The sequence below is a fragment of the Chironomus tepperi genome, unplaced genomic scaffold (genome assembly GCF_022539635.2).
Source record: "Chironomus tepperi strain 1889 unplaced genomic scaffold, CSIRO-AGI_Ctep_v1 contig_175, whole genome shotgun sequence".
NCBI lineage: Eukaryota > Metazoa > Arthropoda > Insecta > Diptera > Chironomidae > Chironomus > Chironomus tepperi.
The window spans coordinates 430,319-454,319 of NW_027226297.1; the positions used below are offsets into that span (position 1 = coordinate 430,319).

The 24,001-nt window shown below is 31.4% G+C and overlaps 3 protein-coding genes across 3 annotated transcripts; 1 reads left to right on the plus strand and 2 right to left on the minus strand.

Moving 5' to 3' along the window:
- Nucleotides 1-3,349: 3,349 nt before the first annotated feature.
- LOC139089131 (uncharacterized) lies at nucleotides 3,350-5,512 on the minus strand. Its single transcript, XM_070638569.1, has one exon. The coding sequence runs from the start codon at nucleotides 5,510-5,512 to the stop codon at nucleotides 3,350-3,352; it is 2,163 nt and encodes a 720-aa protein (XP_070494670.1).
- Nucleotides 5,513-14,503: 8,991 nt separating this feature from the next.
- Nucleotides 14,504-16,972, minus strand: Pus10 (Pseudouridine synthase 10). Its single transcript, XM_070638564.1, has 6 exons — nucleotides 16,777-16,972; nucleotides 16,461-16,716; nucleotides 16,178-16,373; nucleotides 15,563-16,054; nucleotides 14,999-15,225; nucleotides 14,504-14,910 (listed from the first exon to the last, which is right to left on the minus strand). Exons 1-6 carry the CDS (start codon nucleotides 16,894-16,896, stop codon nucleotides 14,726-14,728), a joined length of 1,476 nt encoding a protein of 491 aa, XP_070494665.1. The 5' UTR covers nucleotides 16,897-16,972; the 3' UTR covers nucleotides 14,504-14,725.
- A 5,260-nt stretch (nucleotides 16,973-22,232) lies between these two features.
- LOC139089116 (uncharacterized) lies at nucleotides 22,233-23,499 on the plus strand. The gene is made up of 2 exons (XM_070638553.1): nucleotides 22,233-22,319; nucleotides 22,540-23,499. Exons 1-2 carry the CDS (start codon nucleotides 22,303-22,305, stop codon nucleotides 23,324-23,326), a joined length of 804 nt encoding a protein of 267 aa, XP_070494654.1. The 5' UTR covers nucleotides 22,233-22,302; the 3' UTR covers nucleotides 23,327-23,499.
- Nucleotides 23,500-24,001: the final 502 nt, after the last annotated feature.

The window sequence follows — 24,001 nt, forward strand, 5'->3', positions numbered from 1 at the left end:
GTTCTTCAAACTTATGCCAAGCGAAGCTTGGCCTATCGGTCTAGCTTAGTTCTACAAACTTATGCCAAGCGAAGCTTGGCCTATCGGTCTAGCTTAGTTCTTCAAACTTATGCCAAGCGAAGCTTGGCCTATCGGTCTAGCTTAGTTCTTCAAACTTATGCCAAGCGAAGCTTGGCCTATCGGTCTAGCTTAGTTCTACAAACTTATGCCAAGCGAAGCTTGGCCTATCGGTCTAGCTTAGTTCTTCAACCTTATGCCAAGCGAAGCTTGGCCTATCGGTTTAGCTTAAGCCTTCAAACGAATGCCAAGCTTACCAAAATATTACATTAAATAATCATTTGACTAAAAAGTTGAAAATAAAATACTTTATAAAAAAAACTTTTTAAAAAAACCTCGTTTTTCGCGTAGACTAAAAAGCAAAAAATAAATTTCATTTTATGCTGTAGAGAAATTGGTTTGAAAGTTGAGACGACAGATGAATTACAAACATGCACCTTGACCTTATCGTAAAGTTCTACAACTTAAAACGAGGGCGCTTGTTAACAGAACTTCATCAAAGCTTTGTGCCCTCGTTTTAAGTTGTAGAACTATACGATAAGGTCAAGGTGCATGTTTGTAATTCATGTGTCGTCTCAACTTTCAAACCAATTTCTCTACAGCATAAAATGAAATTTATTTTTTACTTTTTAGTCTACGCGAAAAACGAGGTTTTTTTAAAAAGTTTTTTTTATAAAGTATTTAATAATGAAAACTAAAATCAGTTAAAACAATTTCCCAACTAATGGTTAAATATAAAATTCATATGTTAAGTTTAACACGTAATTTGACATTAATTTGGTTATGTTTTATGAACACCAAATTCTCAGCGTTTCATTTAATAGAAAAAATTTAAAATTTCCCTTATATTTTTCCATACCGAAAATACCGGTATTCGAAAATCTTCAATACCGGTATTTCGGTTTTCAAATAATTTCGGTATACCGGTATTTCGATACCGGTATTGAAAACCCTAGTTCAAATTGACCTTTGAGTGAAACTGGTCTAAGGCTTCGAAATAACAGGAGAGAAGTTATGACTTAAAATATAATATATATCTCGGACAGCAGATTTTAGTCGCTGTGGGGCCGCAATGACACGGTGTTGAAATCAAGATGCAAGAGTAATCTGATGTCTACGTATCGTCTTATTTCGATCCACTTCAAATGACTCATAAACAAACTAGCTTACTTTCTTGGTTCGTTAGCCGTAAAGTTCAATTCTAATCTATGGCCCCCAACAAACACTATAGTAAATAATTTATAAAAAGATCTATAGCGCGAAACTCCACATATCCTCATATCCATATTTCCAAAAAATAAACATTAAATTGGTAACTCCACATGCCACAAAACGAAATTTCCATCAACTAGAATTTCCATATAAAAATCAATTATTCCAAAATATTTCATAAAGTAAATAGCTATTTGAATAATTGATGTAGCATTTCTGCTCCCCTAAAACCAATTTCCATTCCTATAAAACTGTTGCGTTAACTCATTGCGAATGAAAATTTGAGTTTTTGTGATTTGAATTTTAATTAACATAAATTCGACTAGTTTTAACAGAGGGAAAGAAGCAAGAAATTTTCAGCTAACGAAAGTGACACAGGAAAAAAGAAATTTAAATGTACGTGGAGGAAAATTAAAATTTATGACGGTACTTTATGCTTTAACGCGTGCTTTTTGAAAGCACTAAAATGTTAATGCGACATTCGGTAAGCAAACACTCAATTAAATGAAAGAAAAAAACATGATGTAATGATAAAAACCATGAATAAAATTCGTGTAAAAATGGCACTATAATGAATGGGTTAAATGTTTAATAATTCTAGGGTTGGGAAGCGTATGGATTCGAAAACTGGATCAACTTCATTATATTTGTTGATTTTTGACATTAGTTCCGATATTTTTGTGTCATGGTAGAGTAGAATCTTGATTTCGAGCCATATATAGGCGAATATGACAATCTGAGATTAAGACCTCTGTGGCCGAACAGTAGAGATCAGACAGCAATTTGTGTCATTCATGTGATAGTACGTGGGTTCAATTCCCAGCACAGATCGTTCCTTTTATGATTATATAGAATGCTGTCCATATGACAAGAACACAAACAATGATCACGACATTACAGACATAATTCAATATTGCTGTTTATAGAATTTAACAATTTGATCAGAATTTACAGAGAACATGCTAATGTATCAATTGTGAATGCTACACTTTGTATCAATTTATAGTCACTTGGCGAAAATAACCAAATTTAACTTGATTCTTCTGACATTTATTTGAACATTTTATGAGAAACTTTAAAGGCTCTAAAATATGAAAATAATAATAAAAAAAGACTATTTTCAAGGAAAATCTAGAAGTACATCTTACTGCTGCGTCTAAAAGCACACTATGTCGATGTCAACTATTTAAAAGCCAACTTTCTTCTGATAGCAAAAGAAAACATAAAAGTACTTCCTAGTAAGTCTTTGTCTGGCTGCTTCTCACTACAGTGAAAGCTTATCCGGAAACAAAACTGCTAGATTAAATCTAATCTAAATTTACACAAATCTTCAAGAGTAACTCCAAAATTCCTCCCACTAAACCACCATTCTGTTCATAAAGCTCCCTAAATTATTGTTATCATTTAAACTCTCAAATTTCTTCCATTATCCCGATACGCATCAAACTTTTTCTTTTATTTGAAAAGTTACCAACTCTAGCAATAAACGATGCTGGTTAATTAGCAATTTATATCATTAAAATTCAGCAACAAATTGCTCGTAAATACAGATATACACAATAATATCACAGATATATGTGATTGAGTGAGTTTAGCTTATTAATTTCAGTTAATTAAATCACTTTATTGGAGGCTTGAGCCTTAATTAATTACACAAAAGACACATATTTAAGTTTAGTTTAATTTAATTTAATTTAATTTAATTTAATTTAATTTAATTTTTTGAAAATTTGTGACTTTGCTCACTCAATCGCGCTGTCTAAAAGAACCGCGTTATCAAAGGGAATTAAACTATGTAAATGAATTCGCCTTATGAGTGAATACTAAATATGAATATAATTCAACCGTTACATTGTTCTTTACGCGAAATTGTAAAATACTAAATGTAAATCTATATATAATAATTGTTAATACAGTAAATCAACTTTAACAACTTTAATTAATAATGAACTAATATAATAATTCTGAAATATTCAAACAATTAGAAAACTGTCGTTTTACATAACGACATCCTCGGGGGGGCCAGAAGAATAGTATGCAACGTCAATTCGCCATCCTGGATATTGGTGACCAAATTTCATTATCCTATCTTCCATTCCTTATATCGTCCTTTGTTGTTTCCTATTCGAACAATTTCTATCATCCGCTTTCTTTCAAGTGTTAATTGTTGGACCTTCTTATTTCCATTCTCAATGAGGTGACTATGCAAGCTACTTGACGCTTCATAGTTTTGTTTTGATTCCATTCTAATTGTTGAATCATTATTGATCTCTTCAAACTGCTTGTCAGTATGAAGGATTCGATTTGATACTGTATTTGAAAGCTTATTGTTTTCATTCAATACATCAGGTATATACAAGGCTGATGTAAAACTTTCATTCGGTTCCAATAATTCATTCGACTCTCGAATTTCATTTGATTCTTTATTTGACTTAACATTGTTGTCTTCTAATTCAATTACTGCAAGTTCTTCAATTGTAAATAGTATGTATGGTTTACTTACATCATTTGTTGATGCTTTATCAGAATAGTCTTGCACTATCTGATCCTGCTTTTTATGAACACTTGCTGATATAAAGCTACTTATGTACGAAGCTTCATGTTGACTTCCTGTTTCTTCTTGTTGTGACAACTCATGTTCTTTTGATTCCTTCTCACATGATTTCTTTTCATCTGATGTTGCATCAGATTCTGAATCTGTTGACTCTTCACTATCAATTGGATCCTTATTTGATCGATGAAGCGTAATGTGATGTCTTGCGGTACATCTTGAATACCTATCGATTCTAAAGCCGCATCCTGCCTTAACATCACAATCCTTTGCTTTGTGATTTGATGTTAACAAGCAATTCATGCAAAGATTCTTTGCTTTGACTGTTGTATACTTAGTGTCTGCTTCCATATTACGATAAGTCTTGCACTCAATCGTGTAATGATTTGTTCTTGCACAAATCATACATTGCTTTGGCAATTGTCTAACTGCTTCCATATTATAGCCAATGTAAATCGCTATTTTATTGTCACGAATTTCATACTTATAATCATCATGATTATAAAATGAACTCTTAAATGCGCTGTTGTTGACTGATGCTGACATAACTTGATAGTCCTTAGACTTATTCTTATTACCCTTGTCGTCTTCAAATTTGAAATTTCCTAAAGGTAACGTCTTGGATAAATTGTTGAGAAATTCAAACTGGACATCAAGTCTCTCCATCCTTGTTGTTGCTGTTGGATGTTTTTCATAATAATATTTATAGTAAAGTTCCTGATGATATGGCTCTAGCTGATTATGAAGCCTGGATGATATACTGGAATCTGCTATCGATATGCCTGCATAACTGCAAGCTGCCATAAAATTAGCTATTCGGGTTGTTACCTCCACACACGATGCGTGAGTTAAGGGTTTGGCAAGTTTCAAATTCATTAATTTATTACGAGCACTTTCGACAACAATACTTGAATTACCAAAACTATCCTTGAGATAGTCCATAATTCTTTGCGATGACATGTTTAAGTACAAACTGTCAATGCGCGCTAAGGCTTGTCCTGTTAACGCTTGACGAATGTGTGATTTCATTTGTTCGTCGGCGTATTCTCCTTCTGTCCAGTTCCTCATGACGGCTCTTTCAAATGTCAACCATCTTTCCGGATTACCATCAAATTTATCTATCTTTGGCAGGTTCCGACGAATTTCATTCAATGACAATTTATCAAGCTGCCTCAAAGTTGTTTCGATGTGATTATCACTATCGCTAATTTCTGTTGGACGTGGCTCAGCATGTTGATGATTTGCATTACTGTCCTTAACTCCAATCATCGAATTAATAATTTGACTGGATTGTCTGATCTCTTCTTCTATTTGAGTCGATGCCTTATTTGCATTAAGTACTGCATTTGCAAATGAGGACTCTTGTGACAATTGAGTATTTCTATTGGATCTTGTGCCAATAGAGCTCATATGTACTGACGATGACTGCAGCAACTCCATAATTTGCGACATTTGTTGACTTTGTGCCAGGACCAATTGTTTTAATTCTTTGTTGGACTTCCTTATTGAGATATATTTCCGTTGTAACTTGCTTACGTCGGTTCTCAAATTACTTGATATTAATTTTCCATCGCCATTAACATGTAATGACTGTTCCTGCATTTCATCGTAATCAGAACTTGATTCTGAAGAGACTTCACGATGAATGTCATCCTTAATAAATCCTAAACTGCCTAATTCTTCAGCACTCATGTCGATGAATTGCTGATTTAATAATAATGATGATGATGTGACTTGATCACAAATAATTACTTGACTTAGTTAATGCCAAGTTAAATGATGCGTGTTGTTCAATACGACAATAATTATTTTCTACTTGTTAGAAATAATTAATGTTGAACTTTTGCGTCCTGATTCTTGACGACTTTAAAACTTCCTTCAAATTCAATTGCACTTTTGTGTTAAGTGACTAATCGTTGCTGCGATGACTTGATGAGGCTACGTCTACTGTCTGACGATTTAATTTGTTGCACTTTTTTTTCAAAGTGACTGACTCTTGGTTGCACCTTTTTTGTGGTGACTGACTGCTAACATGCGTCTTTGACTATGACGACTTTGTTGACATTACAACTTGTATAGTGCCTCTTGAATGGCGGTAAAAGTCGTCTCTTGTCTGACGACTTTATGTGTTGACCGACTAGTAACAATGCCTTTTGCTTGGCGGTAAAAGTCGTCTCTTGACTGACGACTTTATGTGCTTCCTTACTTGAAAATTTGATTTGATTGAATTTGATGTGAGTCTTTTGTGCGACTTGTTGACCAGAAATGTTGCTCTGTAGCGTGTAGCGTTGTTTGTGATTTGCTTCTTGTAAGCCAATCGAGTTTTGTTTTGTGAAAAAGAAAGAAAAAAAACATTTAGGTTAAAATTGCATTGTACTTACTACAGAGTTATTTGACGATTCTGGTCAACTGGATCACTCAAATGCTGCTTATGATGAATCAATAGCTTTCACTAGCTTCTTTTGGTGGCTTCAAATCTTTCGCACGACTTATAACGATGAGATTAAATTTCCACGAGACCGATCTTTCGCGAAAACTTAGATTATTCGATATTTAATTAAACTTTCAATGTAACATGAATCTCCACTACTTTATTGAATATTCACTATCACTTAATCACTTAAATTTCAATAGAAAACTCTAAGCACGAGATTTCTTCTTTTTTTTTCAAATCAGAACTTCACCAAATTCACCAATTCTTAAAATTATCAAAAAATATCAAAATTTTCAAAAAATATGTGATTGAGTGAGTTTAGCTTATTAATTTCAGTTAATTAAATCACTTTATTGGAGGCTTGAGCCTTAATTAATTACACAAAAGACACATATTTAAGTTTAGTTTAATTTAATTTAATTTAATTTAATTTAATTTAATTTAATTTTTTGAAAATTTGTGACTTTGCTCACTCAATCGCGCTGTCTAAAAGAACCGCGTTATCAAAGGGAATTAAACTATGTAAATGAATTCGCCTTATGAGTGAATACTAAATATGAATATAATTCAACCGTTACATTGTTCTTTACGCGAAATTGTAAAATACTAAATGTAAATCTATATATAATAATTGTTAATACAGTAAATCAACTTTAACAACTTTAATTAATAATGAACTAATATAATAATTCTGAAATATTCAAACAATTAGAAAACTGTCGTTTTACATAACGACAGATATATTTTTTTGTTTTAAACACAAAAAGTTTATTATTATCACATTAACCAAACGAATGACCCCAATTGCAATTAATTTTTAAAGCCAGGTTGTAAAAAATTCTCTCTTTTTTATCCGCTTTTAAAGCGAATCCAAACGAATGTTTAAAGCATTGTGTAATAAGATTAACGATATTTGCCTTAAAGTTATTAAAAATAAATCAAAGATAAATCGATCTAAAGCAAGAACGGGAAGAATGTGCCTGAAGCAAAATTAAAATATGTATAAATCTTTCTGCTTTTTACAACAACTTAATTACTGATAAGCCACGAAAGCATTTTCAAGACGTTCTTCATTCCCATTTTATGTTTGCCTTTCCATAACGAAATGAGAAAAAGTAAACCCGGAGGAATTATTGTCTTCCTTAGTATTTTTTGTTATATACTGGAATTGCATTTACTGTAGAACGGTGTAGAACATTCATTTGTCAGATTTTCAGGAACTTGAATCACTGACTTTGCTGTTTTTCATTCAAATAAAGCTAACCTTGAAGGAATTGAATTGAAGATTTGTTTAAATTCTTTACTCAAGTAGTGCTTAAAGGTTATTATGTCATTCTTATGGAGGTATGTAGGTATTTAAACTTGAGAAATATTACACAATAAGAAATATGTATAAGCTCAATATTGATTTTGAGGTTAAGTTGAAATTTCATTTATTTTCAATTCAAAGAGTTTGAATGAAAAAGAGTTCAAAGGTTGATTTTTAGACGACATAGCGATGCTCTAGATGTGCTGTTCAAGATTATTTTCTGAGAATCTTTTTGAAAAATTGAAATTAAATCAAAAATTTCAAATTATTCTAAATCAAAAATTTCAAGATACTGACTAATATAATTCAGCATTCAGCAATAAATTGGAGCAAATATTACAAATATAAAGCCAATAAATCATTTATATGACATAAAAACAAACGAACAAACGCATTAGAAAGCTTCAAAAATCAACAAAAGCATTATAATATTTTATCGCATTACCAAGCACTTTGATATCGTATTAGAGTGATTCTTCAGATGAGTTTTTCGGATTTTTCATCAAAGAATCGTTTTTTTACAATTTTTTTCCACTAAGTTACATAATTTTATTTGCTAGGATTGTTCTTTAGCATGAAAACTATCATATTTAATCAAATAGAGGACCTGTGGATCCTTATTAATTTAGTTATTTAAGGTTTTGTGCCAATTTCTCGGTTTCACAAAATGGAATTCTCACCTGAAGAATTCGATTTTAAAGAAATTGGAGTAGAATTTGTTCCAGAACCAAAACATATATTAAAATATACTTATTTTTCTATGAATTGATGCATTAACCAGTCTAAATAAGCTGTTAATTAAAGCAAAAATTCGATTCTTTGTTGAAAAAAAGTGAAACCGAGATATTGTTGAGCTTTTTTCTTCCTAATCCATGACGAAAAATACCAAATGAAATTTTCATAAAACTCATTTTTTTGTGTTAATATAGCATTTTAGTGTCAAACAACTACTAATTAAGGAAGAATTAATGTTTAAATGCTGTTTAAAGTTCATTTCAACCATCAAAACATAAAATTAGGAAAGATTTTTATGAAAACGTTTTTAGTACCAAAAAAGAAATAACCATGGATTGTGAAAGCTCTTTTTCAAAAATTCAACTCATCCAAAGAATCGTCCATTATGCAAATTACAAAGATATAAAAGTAAATGCATTATAAAGAAAATATTATAAATATCTCAAGGAAATGCACAATACATTAAAATAAAGTCCTTAACATTTTCTTCATATTTAATTTTTCCAATAAAAAAAAGCAGAAGAAAAAAATTCTTTTTTTCAATTCCTTTTCATGCTTTCATCATCTTACTGTGTCATAAAAAGACACTTAAGTTATCGTATAATAAGGGAGTGAAAAAGGAAAAGGAGAAGAGATGAGAGGAGACAAAAAAAAAAAAAACTTTTTGACAACATTTAATGTGAAAACTTTGTGATAAAAAGTTATTAAGGTTTAGTTGAAAATACAGAAAGAAGAATAAGAGAAATATACAACAATTTCTAAGATGATTTTTGATGCATTTTTACTAAAGTTACAAGTTTTTGATGCTATTTTGTCGACCTGAATCAATTCCGAGCAGCACATTGCAGCAAATTTCATTTTCACTTTTAAAACTGACTGAAGTTAGCCGTTTTTTGATATTAGAGATTGCATTGCTCTGATTGGGAACTTAACCATTAAAAATGAAACTCAACCCTTCAGGTTTAAGGCTTTTGAGGTTAGGAATCAAGTTTAATAAGTTCATTTACGAATCTTACTCTAGCATCCCAGCCACACAAATGAAAAAAGCTCCATTTCAGAGCTTTTAAGGTTCCGGATTTTGTAATTGAATAAATGTAGTTTAATCAAAACGACTTCCTTACGAATTTATGTATAAATTTACAATGTTGTTTATTCTTCAGAGTTCAAAAACAGACTGAACTTTTGTATGAAAAAGGGTTTTCAACTATGTACAATAAATATTATTCAAATCTCAAATGAACGTTATAACACTAACAAAGCGTTTTTATAAACATTTTTATTTGTGTCGCTTGGGTGTAAGCCTTCAGTCATTTTTCTCTTTCAATATATCTTCAAATACCTTCAAATTCAAGGATATGATAAAAATAAACAAGATTAGTCATATATATTTCACAAAAGAATATTCAATTTCAAAAGTCGAAAATAATTTCACAATCTAATAAAGATGAATGAAAGTCATACAAACATGCACAGTGGGAGTATCGTAACTCAACAACAAAGAAAGTTCAATCATAACTCGTTTATGAACATTTTCATACTAGTTTTCTCCTTTCCTTCAAGTATTGTTAATGTTCAAAAATTTACTTTTAGAATCTAAACTTCGTCTGCTTCAAAAGATGCTTTAAAGATGGCAAATGCTTCTATCGGATGTCCTTGATGCACATTGCATTCATAAAAAAATAGAGTTTATGGTAAACTTTTATTATTCTGGTATGTGTATTAGGTCATTAATCCAGAAATTCTTGTGTTTCCGTATCTTTATTCAGAGCCATTCCTTATGTAAAATGGCAAAATGTTGAGCAGTCGAGAGGATGTAAATGGAAATAAATTTAAAAATGATTTGAGATTTTTCCCAAAAAGAAAATAAATTTAAATAAAATGAAGGTTTAATTTAACTTTTGCTTTTTTCGAGTAAGTTCGTGTGAGGATTTGTAAAAGCTTCCACATGATATACAGTTTGTCCGTTCGAAATGACTAAAATTTGTCATTTTTATTGCTTCTCATAAAGTAATTAAAATTTATGACAATTTTTTTTAAAACATGCACGAGGCAATAAAATTTTCATTAAAGCTCTCGAAACTTTTTTTTTCTCCTTGTGCTGTATGTCTTATGATGTAGAAATAACGTGTTTTAGCGGTCAACTATTCTATCTTGCACAAATGATAAAACTTTTGTAACTTTTAACATAAATTTCCATAAAAATATGTTTAAATTTATTTCCTCTATCCGACCATACCCAGTACTTTTTATATTCTTCTAAGCTTTACATGCTTTTTTCTCTCGGTGTAGAGAGAAGTAAGAGGAAATCTAAAATACTACAGCACAGTTTAAGTAAAAGCTTCCGCCTTTTATAACATATATAGAATTTGAAATTAAATTTTTCTATGGGGACATTTTTTGCCATTCATTTTTTCCTTACTTTTATTCTATTTACCTCATAAAAAGTCGACCGATAAAATTACTTAACGAAATTCTCATAAAATAAAACTTGATTAACTTCCACTCAGTTGCTATGTGCTTTATGTAACGATTTAACCTTACTAGCAGTCAAGGATGTGACGATGGGTTTGCTAAGACATAAAGATGCTCACTGCCTTCACTGGCAGTCCTGATCAATTCGGATCTATAGCTTCCACAACTGATCCTGTCGTTAACTTCCGCTTGCTAATTTCCAATACAAAACGCAATACTGTCTCGGCAAACAGCTTCCTTCCTTGAGTTTTTTCGTCATCCTCGTGATCTTTTGTCATCTATAGATGCATACTCTCATACAAAGTTTACTCGACCATACTCTAGCATACGGAATTTCGTATGCTAATATAAACAGTGAAATTTGTAAAATTGCATTCAAATTTTATTTTTTTTTTTTTTTTTTTGCTTTTAATTGTTAGATTAGTAAATAATAAAGCATTTGCAATGCCAGGCTCCAAGTCGGAGCTTGGTTCCAGTAAGTAAGAATGTATTGCCAATTGAAGAGTTTCTTCCAAAAAGGTTCGAAGAGGATAGAGAAGGATTGCCCCACAAAGCCCACTGAATATGCTTTTCCTTTCTGAATTCTCCATTACAATCATATTCTAGAAACTTAGCAGCACATCCTGATCCATAAATGTATGAGAACATACATCGTCGATATCGTGCATCTTCAGCCAACGATAGAATCAACAACATTGGGAATTCTCATAAATATCTATTTTCATACCTTTTACTCAAATTGAAAACAGAACTGCTGTTATAGCTTGATGTTTTGTTATCACATAAACTAGCTCTACAAGCTGAGATATTATCAACGTTAAAAGTTTATTTGACTTTATTGCTTCGAATAATCCGCAAAATTGTGCAAAATAAACTTTTTTTGCAAAAGCTTATCAAATTTATGAACATTTGACAAGTTTATTTACCATAATAAATGTGCAATAATATTGTCTGTGTTTTTGTAAATAGATCCTTAATGGCGCATATAAGACAGACAGCAGAATAATATTTTTATGTCATATCCTTAAAGGTGATAATGAAATTAACTTTTATTAACCCCAAGTGAGTGAGCTTTCATAATTTTTTGATGGATTACCTTAACTGTATGTTGATCTCATTCAACACAACAACTTCCTTGATGCAATTAAATTAATACTCAACTATAGCGGTAAGACGAGTAGAATAGCATCTTGACATTTCTACCTCAACATGAAAATTTAATTTTGAATTCAACAAACGCTATTCAAAAAATTGCATAACTAGACTTTATTGCATTCCTACATTCCTGATATAAGCACTTGCACTTCATTGTATTGTTCTTTATTATTTCAGGATGAAGGTTATTTTAGTGGAAATATGTAAACTATGCTCATGAGCTTGATGCTGCATAAAATTTTTGTCGCTGCTGTGTTTATGCTATATATTATTATATAAATTGTGGAATGTCGATTGCTTTTAAGAGTCTAGAATATAAAATATGTTCAAGTCTTTAAGCAAGATGAATTGCTAATTTGTTTTAAATGGATTCAGTAGTCTGTAAATTTCCCGAGCAGCACAATGCAGAGAAATTGGATTATTCGCCGTAAAAATGAGAATTTAAGCAAACCGTCTCTAACAGACAATGAGTATGCTCACCTAAATGGGAGTGCTCAATATAATTGAACCTGCTTTATGGATCTACTCATGAGCATGCTCCTTGTTTGTGCAGGCGATGTGGTATCGTCAGGGTCATTTCGCGTCTTAATGCTGACACGGCTTTTGCAGTTGTGGTCAAGCAAAATATTGCCATAAAGCGTAATTTATTAATAAAGATGTTTATTCTTCGGAGTTCTAAATCAGATTGACATTTTCTATAAAAAAGGGGTCTTCAACTATGTACAATTAATATTATTCAAATCTCAAATGAACGTTATAACAGCGGCAATCTAGCGAACACATCGGAATTAAATTAAAATTCCCACATTTTTCTGAATCATTCTATATTGAATCAAACAATTTTATAGCATATCAATAGGTCAATAGGCTACATTCTTCTGTAAAATGTTCAAATTTACAGCTCAAGTGTCAAATTTTGCAACTTATTTGATTTCCTAAAACACTTTTCACACATCTATGCTGAAAGTTCAATCACTCAGCATCATCTCGATAGTAAGGTATTAAATTCCAAAAGAGCAATAACATTCAAATGACAACACATCACTCAACAATATCTGTTTCAAACATAATACCTTCGGAAAGAGTATTGCGTGTGTCTACAAAACTGATAAAGATTTTTATCCCTTTTAACAACATTTTAAATCTATTACGTATGCTATAAATCCAGATTGTATAGCACATTCTCATTTTTTTTTTGTTGTATCCTGAATTTTTCATTCATCCCTTATCCACGTTTTTTTAGGTTGTCACATAGGAATTTAATTCTGTTTTAATCTCTTTAACATGAAACATGTACACATAATCCACATTCTATAAAGTGGCATTAACCAATCAAACCATTCTTTTTTTTGTTTTGTTTTGTTATTTCAAGGATGGCATTAACAAGCCACGTGAAAATGTGTGATTGTTTTGAGTGATTAGATTAATAACATCTAAATAACTCTGACCTTATTGTTGGTAAATAACATAAATGGATTTTTTGACACCATCATTTATGTTTTGATTTGACTAATTGAAATGAGGATTTACATGTTGTACATGTTGATTCACATAAAGGTTGGTATATGAGGAATTGGATTTTGAATTCTCTGTACGTATTCATGTATGAATGTAGAGACGAATTTTGTTAGAAGTTGAGTCGATTTGATGATCCACTGTGAATCATTTGGGCGTTATGACTTGACATTTATATACCGGAAATTGATTAAAAATGGATTGACCTTTTGGAGTATTCGACTAAACTGTCTCAATGATTATTACAATCCACTACAGTATTTCTAATTACAATGAATAAAGGATACTCACTTACTGGCTGTACAGATCAATTGTGATTCATGGCCTCCATCAAATAACACGTAAAGCTTACTTACTAACTTACTGGAACCATGCACCGACTTGAAGCCTAGGTTATTACAAAAGATCTTCCTTCCATCTGACTCTGTTACTGGCCACATCACAAAGCTTATACAAATTCTCTGTTTAGACATCTAATTGACATTCCTGCATTATTGTTCTACGCCAAGTTGCTTTTGGAGCGCCATGGCGACTTTTTCTTTGTGGATTCCATCCAAGCGCGGTGAAACAAGTTTGTGTTTCCATCCCATTTACGACACTTTCTCTAGTGTTTCGCTTTCGAAACGTATGACCTATCCAACCATACGGCGCTTAAAGCTATTCTATAACTTTCTTCCGTTTGCCTACTTTCAATACCAAGTGCAATACTGTATATAACAGCTTAATTCCAAGAGTTCTTTAGTCGTCCATGAGCCAAAGGATTCAATTTTTGATGATGCCTTGATAGAGGATCAAGAATTTGAGTTCCGAATAAACTGAGCCTCTCGTTTCGATCTTCAATTGGCATAACGTTATATTTTTAGGTCTGTTCTTTCAATATCCCATTCGAATGGCTCTTGTTCTGATTTTCCGTGTTGAACTTCAAATTCTCGACCCGTTCCTTAATCCAACGTACTTACCGAGGCTTACCTTTAAATGTAGCTGCAATCTGCTCATTTTATTTAAACGAAAATATCATTTGAATAAAACTAACAGCTTATAGAGCTAAACTTTATCTGTCTCATTTATTGTCAGTAGAAAATTACATGTTTAATTCTATGTAAAAAAATATACAAAAAAAACTTCATCTTCCATTAACAATTTTAATGTTGACGATGAATTTTTCATTATTTGCATGACTTTTTTTTCTACCAATCTGGTCGTTTATAAATTTTAAGTGAAATTTACATAATTAATCATTTATGAGGTGGATATTACACGTTCAATTTTACTGTTAATTACATTCTCATGTTTGCGTTGATGGTGGAAAGTCGAGATCAATGTTCATAACATCCAATGAAATTATGTCAATGTCCATATTAATAAGAGATGAAATGCTCGGTGCCGTTCGACCAAATTCACCATGCACAAGCTCCTTAATGTAAGTTCCGGCCTGCGTGACGAAGTCGAGGACAATCAGATTTTGCTTATCTGTTGACATTGTTGGTACGTTAATACATTTTACAGACATTACTACGTGTTAAAAATGACAATTTTGAAATTAATGAAAAATAGTTACCTTTAACAGCATATGCCTTTACGCTGTGAACAGTTCGTGTTCGTTTCATCAATGTTCTCCGATGTAGAACTCTCAAAGGTGTCCATTGTTGGATATCAAAAGCTTCATTTATGTCTAGTTTCATCAGCATATCCTCATTAATAATATCATTATCTCTTAAAGTGCACATTGCACGATAATATTTCTTCTTGTCTTCCTCACCCGATTTAATAGAATGGAGATCATCTCTGTGGAATGAATTCGGTTGGATTAAATAGGACATTTATGATTGACATGCACAACACAACATATAAAGTTGGTATGGCATACTAATAGGAGATTTAAACAGCTTTTTATGGATATTACTGTCGTTATGTTGTGAATGCTGTTTATTGCTTTTGATTCCATAAATAGCTTTATGTGAATTTTGTTTAGCAATAACAGATTTTCAAAATTTAAATAATAACGGCGTTATAAAATTTAAAATGTTTGCTATAAAAATTTAAATGTTAGAAAACCGTTAAATTTATGAACAATTTGTAAAAATATCCTTTACAATGTTTATAAAAGCAAATATTTATTTACCTTTTTACCAGCTGTACATCACGAATAGCTACAACACCAGATTGACATACTTTTGCCTCAATCTCTTTTGCCAAGGTTATATCCAAAATTGTTTTTGTTGCATTCATAATTTCAAGTACAAACGGTCGACCCTTTCCAAGGCATCTAACATCAACATCTTCTCGCCCGCTTGACATAAATGTGACACATGATTCAGATACTTTGAAATAAGGCAAAACGGTACTGACAATGATTTCCTCTACACTCAAGTCTGACAGTCTTTTACCGCCAACAACCCAAGGCGTTTGACTCAATTCTCTTGAATATTTATTATAACGTCCGGCAAGGAATATTGTTGGACCTGTGAAGGTTATTTCATCAAATTTAATTGGTTCAATTGGAACTTTCGGTGGAATTGGAATTAATTTTTGAAATTTCACAATGTCGATACTTTTTGGTGTAAAATGTTTACAAAAGTAATTCCTTGAGATTACTTCGGTACGAAAACGCTTCCTGTTTATAAATTAGATAAGTATTGCTTGATTTAGGCGCTTTTAGAAGTTAAGGATGAGAATATTTCAGTTCTAATTTCTGTGTCTTAAAGCTTAATATTGACGAATCATTTAAGATACTCACTTTTGTTTGTTTCTCTCGTTCATCAGTTCCGGTGCAACCTCATCAAGTTTACTTAAAGCTTCGTGCTCATTTTCAATTGAAAAATTTATTCCAATCATGATTCCTTCAACGTCGAATTCCTTCTTTAATTCGCATTCCAATCTATCATTTATTATGTACTTGATAGCATCTTTAATGGGTATGTCTGGTGTATTTTCTGTTGGGTAATAAAGTTTGGAATTAAAATTAAGTTCCAGCATCCAGATTAACTACATCCCATTTCCTCATATAATTAATTACATACCTTTACTGATATGATCAGGAAATTTTTCAATCAGAGCTAGCCACATCTGAAGCTGAGTTAGTTCCAAGAGGACGGGAAGTGAGAAGGATGACAGGAATTTGTCGATTTGATAATTTTTTAGTCTATCATCCTCTTTAATTTTCAATATTATGCTGTCAATATTGTCAAATAATCCAAAGCATATAGCACAAGGATTGAGCTTCAGTTTCTTCTCATTCGACTCAATGCTATCGGTCTTTACTGGCCCTAACTTCCTCTGTAATCAACAATTCTTAATTAGCTTAAATTTTGTTAAAAACATCAATTCAAAGTTTACTTTTTCAAATGCTTTATCCACACATAATAATTCTTCGTATCTCGGCTTTAAATACCTTAACACACAATATTTACAGCACTCACAATCCACTAAATAATCATACAACAGTTTGGTATACATTTTATAATGTAATTAATTCAATTTAGCTAAGTTTTTTCAAATGTTTACTTTTTTGAACCACACTTTCCTTCCACATTTATTTACTGAAATTTAAGAAGAAATTTGAAATAATTTTTGCCGTTTCATTTTGAAAAATAATAAGCCTAATTTATTGAGAAATAGTCGGTAACAGAATGTAATCTAACAATGTTTATGCTGTATAAATTTTGTATAATAATATTAAATATTGAGCGAGAAAACAGCATTTCTGTTTTACGGCTGAGCGTCAACGGAGAGAATTTCAAATATTTCTTGCAACGGTTTTTTCATTCCATTTGAGTATTTGGAAAAAAGTTTCATCCATAAATTTAGTGCTTATTATTTCACATTATAATATAATTATCTGGTAATTCGAACATTAAGTTCTCAATGTATGTGATTGATCATGGAAGGCGCATTTAACTGATGTATTGATAGAGTTCGGTAAGTAATTTCAAATTATTGTAATTAAATATCAGAAATGTAGCAATCTACTGTAATTCTAAAGAAAATAGTCAGCAAACAGGTTCATTCACATGAAATAGTTCCAGTCACCCAAATTCATAACGACTTGTGCAACATAGAATACAGAAATGCGCTAAAAATATAATAATGAAAAATTCTTTAGAAATGTACGTGATCCTTGTTCATAATGTGATATTATCATTCTGAAAATAATGCCATAACTTTCTTATGTTCCATCTTCAATATTTTTTCTTGCTGTGTTGCTGTGTAATTATTTGTCGTCGTCAAATATTGCCCTACTGTTCTCATAGATAGTGACTCCTTAAAACTCTACAACAAAGAAAAATATTAATATATGAACAACAAGTACGTGACGTCTTTTTATTTGCTCAAAACTTAGGCATGTGTGAACTAAAAGATTTTTTTTTATTTCATGAACTAGAAAATTTTTGAGCATTTTATTTTTAAAAAATATTTCATAAACACACAAGAAAAACTTTTTTAACCGTTCATAAACAAAGTTATAAAAATGCTGAGCGAGAATCAAGAAGCTTGCATTGACCGACGAGAGCGCATTTCAACCTGAGAGTCACAAATATAGATAAAGGTATCTGTATTTTAAAATCATTGCAGAATTCTAATAGACCTGAAGAGCACATGTCGGTTAATAGATTAAGATAAAACACCAAGGAACCGTGACCCTGGCACCATGTCAGCTACACAACTGACTGTCAGATTTTTGGTCGATTAACCGATTTGTCATTTCTTTCCATTGAATTATATTACAGTTAGACAAAATACAGAAAAATTGCACCTCTTCATTTTAAAAAATTTTACCCAATTTAATGCTCCTCATTTTTTGTGATGAAAATATTTCATTTTCTAAGTTTCCTGCCATAATAGAATATGATGACGGTAGAACGCAGCATTTAATATTATCTAATGAATTTTTTTAATTTTTCTGACCGGAAAATAAATTTTTAAGCAACAGTTGAGGGATGAACTCGTGCTTTCGTATCAATTTTGTTGCTATGATGCTACATCCGTTGGATAGAAAAGTTTGCATAATTTTGTTCACATAGGTTTGCTGTACTGGATAATTGACATTCGGTTTTGGTCTAGATTAGATTTTAGGAAGATTAATATTAGGACTGAATTGGACTTTTGAATCCTTAAAGTACAATTATGCGACACGAGGCTCGATTTTATCATATGGAATCCTCAGATCATAGTGTCTTTACCTTTCAGGAAAATTCACTAAAAATTTCAAAATAAAAATCTCATTTTAATTAAAATTAAAATCCTCTCATGTTTAAATTCATTAGAACCGCATTAAGTAAACTTTAAAAAGAAACATTTAACCGAAAAATTCGTCATTATCTTTAATCATGGCTTTATTCTGCTCATCAATCAACTCTCTCACAGTGTTTTTTTGTCTATATGAAAATGTTTAACATAAATTCTCAACGAGTATTAAAAAAAAGAAGATATAGCCTTAATCACATGATATAAAGTATGCTAAAATGCTATATGATGAACAAGCTCAATAACAAACAACCATTTTAGTTGTTTACATCAACTTATTTCTGGTATATATAATTTTTTTACATGTTATACTCATTTTCATACTCAATGTGCACATATTCATTCCTATTGAAAGCATCTCATTATTCAAGATGAATATCATGCCATAAATTTACGAGCTCTTAATAGCACTCTACTGTGCATGATTTATCATTGTCAAGTGCCTTGAAGGTATGTGAAATGGAGAATAAAGTGTGGAGAGAAAATTTTTATTTTTTTAAATATTATATAAGGAAGTGCAAATTGGTCGGGACTATTGCCGCAATGAGATGAAAGCGAGACAATTTAAGGAGAAATTGTGCATTGATGTAGAATAAAGACGCATTTTCAATGTCGCATACAATAAATTTCTTCGAATCTCTTCTTTTCCTTTTAATTTCTGATGATATTCTTGGATATAAATTTCTAATGCATTAAGGAAATGGAATTAAAATAGTCTGGAATTAAATAGTTTGTAGAATTTTTTTTTCTCGACATTTACAGTGTGTTTTAGTTCTTAGTATCCAAGCTTAAGCTTTACCTCCTTCTTTCTAAAGCCATATATAGACTAATCTTCAAGTGCGAGAGCAAGACCTCCGTGGCCGAATAGCAACAGACCGAATATCTGTTTCATTCTTTTATGAGTACGTTGGTTTGATTCCCACAAGAAAGCGATCTATAAAACATTATATAGTGTTGTCGATATGACAGCAAGGATACACACAATGATCATGACAGTAAAATGATCGGTTTTAAAAATTGCAGTTGTACTTCTGAGCCATAGATGCTCCTTGCTTTTTAGAATTGCCCACCACTGTTGTATTACATTGCCTTTGTTTTAAGTTCATCCTTTTTAAAGTTGATCAGAAATATTTTGCGTTGGCTGTTGATTATCATACACCAGCATTCTGACCTCTAACCGCAACCACTAGTTATGAGGATCGGAAGTGGTTTTACTTTCTGGAGCGATGTTACGATATTATTCTTCGGTAATGGCAAGGTTTAGTAGTTCAAGTTCAGTTTAATGTGCATTGAGTCAAATTTATATAATTACAGAGCGAATTGTTAAAATGATCTACAGCATCTGATTAACAATGAGAACAGAATTCACATTAAAATTAAATTTTAAGGCAGTGTTGATCATACTGTGAGCTACGACACACTAGAATACTGCTGATTTTTTTTTGAAAATACCATGAATCACATGCCGACAGAGCTTGATGACCAGCTGTGCATTTAGTGATAAGAGTGGGTACCACGGTAGCTTGACATTTATCAGCTTCGGAGTCTGACTTTTGCTTTACAATCTCCCATCAAAGTGTGCTGTGTTCCAAAAAGGTTTAGACAACACTGTTTTAAGGAAATCAAGCAATATTTGAGCAGTATTGAATTTCAATGCATTTCCTTTTTCAAAAATTCTTGAACGTTTTAAATTATATTTTTGAAATAATAAGAAGTAAGATCCCATCCATACATCTCAAAAAATAATCTACATGAAAAATATTTCACAAAGGTACATTCAGTCAAGTCGTACGGGGTGTACATTTTGAGGTGTTAAATTCTATTTTCATCATGATTCCAAATAACATCACGTTTCACTGCAATCTCTCATTGTTAGAGACATACACATACATACACCTAGAAGAAAAGAAAAGAAAATTCTTTTTTACTTCCATTTTCTCTCCTTTTACAGAAAGAAAAAGGTCTCAGTACATGCTAAAATGAAGAAAAATGCTTCTCACTTAACCTCTTTAATGTGAATTGTTAGGGCAAAAGTGATAAATTTTCTTCAAATGGAACTGTATTAACACATTTTAGAATATTTATGGTATAAATGTACGTACATATATACAAGAAATGAAGATGAGAATAGAAATAACACAAAAATTTTCCTTATTTTTTTACTACGTCTATGCAACATTCACATTTTCTACTAACTGTGAAGCTTTACATGTGACACAATAGAAGAGAAAATTTTAGTCTTCATTCTTATGCTTCTTACATTTGCACCATTATAATATTTGTTGCTTTTTATTTAATGTTAAAGGTGCACATACTTCTATAACATCCTCATGTATATGCTGTGTGAGAATTAACTAGAGCATGAAATTTTTCGCAATGGAATCACAAAAAAGTTTTTTTTGTGCTTCTCGTTACAATGATGAATAGGATTCGCATGATGAGTTTTATTTCAGTCGAAGGAGCTATTACAAAGAATGAGATAGGAAATTAAGAAATTATGAGGAAAAAATGTTGGTGATTTTTTTTTAAAGTGTGCATTTTTATTGTTTATTGTTGAGTAGGCGATTGTATTTTTAAGGTGTTGAAGTTTATAGAGCAAACTGTGTTTCTGTGTCGACGATTTTCAGTGTTAAACTTTATAAAGTATACAAAATTTAACCCAATTAAAGACTTTCTGAAATTACATACAGCAGAATGCAATTAACGTAATAAATGAACAGCCACTCTCCAGTGAATGGCCAGCTTTATCATTCATTTGATTGACCTGAGCGACAGAAATGTAAAACGCTCCGCTAAAGCTCTTATTAACATCAAATGAAAGTCGTCTCTATTTAACATGAATAAAAGAGCTTTAGCGGAGCCTTAAAAGCTGCATAGATGAGCCTTTGAGCAGAGTTTTGTAATTGTATAATTGTAGTTCAATTAAATGTCTTCTATACGGATTTTATTTATTCACAATATTGTTTATTTATCAGAATTCAAAAACACACTAAATATTTATATGAAGGGGATTAACAACTATGAAATTGCTATAAAAGGGGAAAATCAACTAATTTTAGTTGCTTACAATTTGAAAATAAAATGGCCGTTAGCATATTCTCAACAAATTATAGCAAATTAAAATTTAAAAGCTACTAAAGAAACAAGAAGCTTTCTGCATTTATAACGATTATGAGGTATTTGATTAGCATATGAACTGTACTAAAGTGTATTAAGCTGTACTAAAAATATTTAAATATTTTGCCTTTGAAAATAAACAAAATTTCTCTTCGCGAAGTTCCTTTACATTTACTACAATATTTAATATTATTATCAAAATCGTCCATTGTGCAGTCATGTGTACTTGCACAACAAACATTTAAAAATCAATCAATCATCTTATATAATTCCTTAGCTTATTGTTAAATGACTTTATGCAAATACCGTACATGAAATTTCATATGATAAGTTCAATTGTACGCTAATACGTTTTGCAAGCAATCACTTTCAATTATCTATAATCAATTTAATTATCACTATTCATTATTATCAACGCTACTTAAGCATTCATTTTGGATTAATAACTCTTAGTGTCGATTCAATCGAGCGTGAAGACAGTTCGAGATAAAATTGGATAAAATGAATATAATAATCAGGTGAGGATTGGTTATTGATGTAATTTGTGAAGGAATTTTCGAGGAATTCGTTACTTCCATGTGACGTCATTTGTGTATGACCCACTCAACTGCAGAAGCATCATCAACACACTTTTCCACACCCTATTTCAAATGAATAATTTTTCGTCACATAAATTTTCATGCACTGCATAAATTACTTAAACATTTTCGCATAATAACAAATTTCCTGTCATTCTAGAATCTTCTGCATGCTTGCATTTGTCTTCCTAACAGCGGATGCAAATTTATTTGACAATTACTACAACAATGCAAAAATGAATTGCTTCATAAAGCACCTGAAGGATGAGAAAATTATAGACGAAAAATTTGAGAAATTTCCATCACAAACGAATTTTAGCCGTGCTGACTGTGATAGCTTTGTTAATGATGTCGAAAAGTTCTATTACAGTCGTGTTAGGAATGGATCAACATTTGATTTTGAGTCGCCCGAAATTCAAAGCCATCTTGAGGAACAAGGCGAATGTATCGAACAAAGTTTAAGAATGAAAAATTATGGCGATTATATCCTAAAATCGTTAATATTTGATGCCCTAAAGCCTTTATCTATCGATTTAGCAATTGAAAGGAACGCAACATTAATAAAATTACAAGAAATGTTGTCATCCGCAATTTCATCATGCACATTTTCAACTCTATATGATGCATATGTGGAAATTAGACGACATAATTATTGTGCTCGTAAATACGTTGTCGATAATGACATAATGGGATTAAAGACGTTCAATCTTACTCTTAATCCATTTCACATTGATACATCTCAAATAAACTGTCATGAAATCATTCAATCGATGGTTGATGACTTACAGGAGAATGAGGATGATACGACGATTGGTGAGGTTGATGCTATTCAATTATTGAGTCATGAGTGGGCTGTCATATTCCTTACTGAAATTAATGTCTCGAATAAACAGCGTGAAATTGAAAGGAAAAAATATGAACAAGATACGAAAACTCTTTATGGATAAATGGACGTGTGGGAGTTATGGATTAAATTTTTTGATTGCTCTTTACTATCTTAATTTTCCATATCTTGAACTTTTCTATCGTTTTTGGGTATAGTCATTAATAATTCACTGCATTGTTAATTCTTCTTTGTGCCTATATGTTAATAAAAATTATGATTCCTTCGCAGACTTTACTTTAACCTTTCCAAAGTAACTAAAATTGTTAAAACTTATTTTAGAGCTAAGGGGCCGTGCACTTCTGAGAATTCCATTATTCTGTAACGTATTTAAATAATAAGTGAACGCCTCCTAATCGAAAGTTTAATAAACCTAGCTTTCAGCAAGTAAATAGAAAGGATTGTTTACTGAGGTTTTCCCGATTGATACATATTGAAATGCTGCCATCAGGTCAATGATGCGACAGTTTACTTAGATTAACTCATGGTTGAAACCTCTTGTATCAATTGTTGGTTGTCAATTGTTTTTAATTAAATTTAGTTAAACAAAGAGCATTAATATACTACGTTTTAACTAATTAAAGATGTCAACCTTCGACAACATTTTTGAAATGCCATGAATCGGGTTTATGCTTCAGTTTATTCAATCGGGAATCGAAATACTCGTAAACATTTAAGTAACTTACTGTCAATACTCTTTGTCATATCTCGAAGTGAATATTTTTTGAAGAAAGCGACT

Coding starts and splice junctions, on each gene's coding strand:
- Pus10 (XM_070638564.1), bottom strand. CDS start 16,896: ATGTATACCAAACTGTTGTATGATTATTTAGTGGATTGTGAGTGCTGT. Junction 16,717..16,776: donor TGGATAAAGCATTTGAAAAA/GTAAACTTTGAA, acceptor TGTTGATTACAG/AGGAAGTTAGGGCCAGTAAA. Junction 14,911..14,998: donor AAAGGCATATGCTGTTAAAG/GTAACTATTTTT, acceptor CAATGTCAACAG/ATAAGCAAAATCTGATTGTC.
- LOC139089131 (XM_070638569.1), bottom strand. CDS start 5,512: ATGAGTGCTGAAGAATTAGGCAGTTTAGGATTTATTAAGGATGACATT.